General features: G+C 43.2%; 1 protein-coding gene across 1 annotated transcript; it reads left to right on the plus strand.

The window, feature by feature from the left end:
* Positions 289–1,394, plus strand: LOC109837088. The gene has a single exon (XM_020405176.1). The coding sequence runs from the start codon at positions 354–356 to the stop codon at positions 1,392–1,394; it is 1,041 nt and encodes a 346-aa protein (XP_020260765.1). The 5' UTR covers positions 289–353.

Genomic DNA, 3,532 nt, shown 5'->3' on the forward strand with positions numbered 1-3,532 from the left:
AGGTAACCCACGATCTTCGAGGTTGGGCACGAAGTTCGAGGTATCGCAAACTTTGACCGTCAACCGACTGATTCCTATAAAATTCGATGGCTTCTCTCCTCAACCCATCATCTCCCAGAATAAAATGTCTAGCTCATCTAACTCTAGCGATGATGAAATGATAAAGGCGTTCTTTCTTATGAGAGCTGCTGTCGTTAAGGAAGAAGAACAAGAGAAATGTTCAACTTCAGTTCAACACAAACGACGTATCGTGCTCCATCAAAAACCGACTGGAAGGTCACAATCGGTTATTCCAAGATTATTTTGCTGACGCACCAACCTATCCTCTTTATTATTTTCGTCAAAGGTTCAGAATGAGGCGTTCGTTATTCCTTCGAATCCACGACGCAGTCGTCGAACATGACAAGTACTTCGTCCAAAAGAGGAATGGTGCTGGACAGTTAGGACTATCTAGTCTTCAAAAGATTACTGCAGCTATGCGGATGCTCGCATATGGAGCATCCGCTGACTCCGTTGACGACTACGTTCGGATCGGTAAAAGTACGTCGCTTGAGAGCGTGAAGAGGTTCGTTCGATCGATTATCAACATCTTTGGGGAGGAATACCTTCGTTCACCGACTAATGAAGACGTTGCACGCCTGCTCGAGGAAGGCTCACAACGAGGTTTTCCTGGTATGCTTGGGAGCATCGACTGCATGCACTGGACATGGAAGAACTGTCCAACTGCCTGGCAAGGTATGTATACTGGACATTTTCATGAACCCACAATTATTTTGGAGGCCGTAGCTAGCAAAGATCTTTGGATATGGCATGCCTTCTTTGGACTGCCGGGGTCTCACAATGACCTTAATGTTCTACATCGTTCACCGGTTTTCGCACAACTTGCGGAGGGAAGAGCTTCACCGTGCAACTATACTGTCAATGGCCACGAGTATAATATGGGATACTATCTCGCCGACGGGATTTACCCAGAGTGGTCCACATTAGTGAAGACTATTCCAGCACCTCGAGGAAACAAGCATAAGTACTTTGCTCAACAACAAGAAAGCGCAAGAAAAGATGTTGAGCGAGCTTTTGGCGTGTTGCAAGCTCGATTTGCGATTGTTCGTGGACCAGGACGTTTCTGGCAACCTTGTGTGCTGAAAGATATCATGACAGCTTGTATCATAATGCATAACATGATCGTTGAAGATGAACGTGATTGTCAATTGGACAACAACTTCGACTTTACTGATTCGGTACCAGTCGTTGAACCTTCTCATGTGCAGACGGTACCTCTAACTGAGTTCATCCAAAATCATCATCGGATCAGGAACACGCAAACACACAAATCACTAAAAAATGATTTGATCGAGCATCTGTGGCAGCTTAAGGGATCCATCGCCGAAGATTAAGTTTCTTTATGTCTAATGTAATTTTAGAAAAGGAGTTCAAGTTGTTGTACTACGCCAATTTCATTTTCAATAAAGTAGTTGTTTTCATTCAATGCCAAATATTTTAACTTTGAGTACAATCATAAATCTAATATAAGATAATATTTGATAATTAGGAAGAACTAATGAGGATGCGATGCGAGTACAATATATGATAATTAGGAAGAACCCTTGGACATCCACCTCTCCAATATCTCTGCCTGACGCATTTCAAAGTATTGTCGTTGAACTGAATTGAGTGTTGAGAGATCGATCTTCATGATATCGTCATCTTGTTTCTTCTGTTTTAGCTCCATTTTTTCTTTGTTGGTTTGCTTCATCCACGCGAAAGCCTCTCCCATAATGGACTTAGCGGACTCAGATTTGTCCACATTTTGTTTCCTCTTGAGTTTTGCCGCTTTCCTCCCTTCAGGCCTTGCTATAAACATCATCTAAGTCAATGTTCAACTCGATGGGGGTCGCTGGCATGGAATTGTTTGGTGAGGAATCAGAGTTCGTGGTTCTTCTCGGTTGTGATCGAATCTTATTGTAAGTTTCCATTTGTTGGTTCCATTTTTGGTGATGATGCAACTCAACCCAGCAATGGTCTAACACGAATGGCTTACCATAAAGGGATTGGTATAATTCTTTTACTTCTGCAGTCTACACAAGAGTTAAATTTAGAATAATCAAACATATAAGTTAAATATTTACATAAAAACATATAAGTTAAATATTTACCTGGTCAATAATTCCCGTACCAGATCTTTGTCTTCCTTCAATCTGAGCAACGCACCCGCAGAACTTGTTGACCGACAGTTGAATCGTTGACCAACGGTGCATCATTTGGTTTGGTGTGCGACTTCGTTAGCTCTGTGCCAGAACTTATATTTGTGTTGCCCCGTGCCTTGGATGGAGTCTTGGCTCGTGTTCAGCCAAGCAGACACAAGAAGCTTATCCTCGTGGACGGTCTAATTTTCGGACCGCGTGTAAGCCTTCTTCTTCTTTGTGGTCGGTATTTCTTGGGATGACACTTGTTGTGTTGCGGATTGCGATAACTCGATGGGATGACCTTCTTCTACGACTTCTGTATAGAACGGCGAGTATAAGGTCGATCCTTCACCGGTAAGGAGTTGCGAATAGTAGTTGTTTTGGGAGGGATCCATGAGATTTTTAATTTGATAGGAAAATATAGAGTTTTTTTTATGAGAGAGTTGTGTGGAATGAGTTGTGAATTTATAGAGTTTTTCTTACTGTTCAACAGTCATTTTTTCACACAACGGTAATAATTTTCACTCAATGGACATTTTTTCACCCAACGGTAGTATTTTTCAATCAACTGTGAAGTTGAAAGCTAATTAAAAAAAATTTACATCACAAGCTCAAACTCTGGCAGCCAATTAAAAAAAACATCACATCCAACTCCTCTTCGTCATCTCCCCTTCTTCTTTTCCCCAGCTCATTTCGTTTCCCCAAATCATCTTCATTTTTTTTCTCCATCGCAAGCTCAAACGCCTCCACTCTTCTTCGTTTCCAACCCCGAACACCAACACCACATCCAACACCGTGGATCTCTGGCTCCCCAACCCACGGATCTCTGGCTCCCCAACCCCGAACACCAACACCGCATCCTCCGCCGCCGCCGATCGGAGCCGTCTTGAATGAAGACCATCTGCTGAAGTCCGCCGCCGCCGATCGGATCTATATTGTTGGAGCTCCTAACTAGGAGCTTGTTGGAGCTCCATAAATGAAGGAGTGCCTTCCAAGGCTTAATTTGTTAATTTTTTATTCTAAAATGCTTTAGAGCTCTTGAGAGCATGCTGACTAGCACTCCCAACTGGGAGCTTGCTGCACTAAGCCTTAGGAGTGGGGCTTGGGAGGGGTTAGGAGCTTGGGGGAGGGGGGGCTGCCGAATTCCACGGCCACGTCAGCCTTGAGAGCTCTGAACAGAGCTTATTGCCCTTGCTCTAAGTGTGTGTTTGGTAATCAATTTTTTTCCATTGTGTTTTTTTTAAAAAAACATCGTCTCATGGTGTTTCTTTTTCAAATGTGTTTTGAAAGCACCATTTTGGTCAAGCTAGTTTGACCATTTATATAGCGGCAGTGGGTGGACGGCGGCT

This window comes from Asparagus officinalis, chromosome 1 (genome assembly GCF_001876935.1).
Source record: "Asparagus officinalis chromosome 1, Aspof.V1, whole genome shotgun sequence".
NCBI lineage: Eukaryota > Viridiplantae > Streptophyta > Magnoliopsida > Asparagales > Asparagaceae > Asparagus > Asparagus officinalis.

What these genes read in the sequence shown, in the direction of transcription:
- LOC109837088 (XM_020405176.1), top strand. Translation starts at nt 354, where the DNA reads ATGAGGCGTTCGTTATTCCTTCGAATCCACGACGCAGTCGTCGAACAT.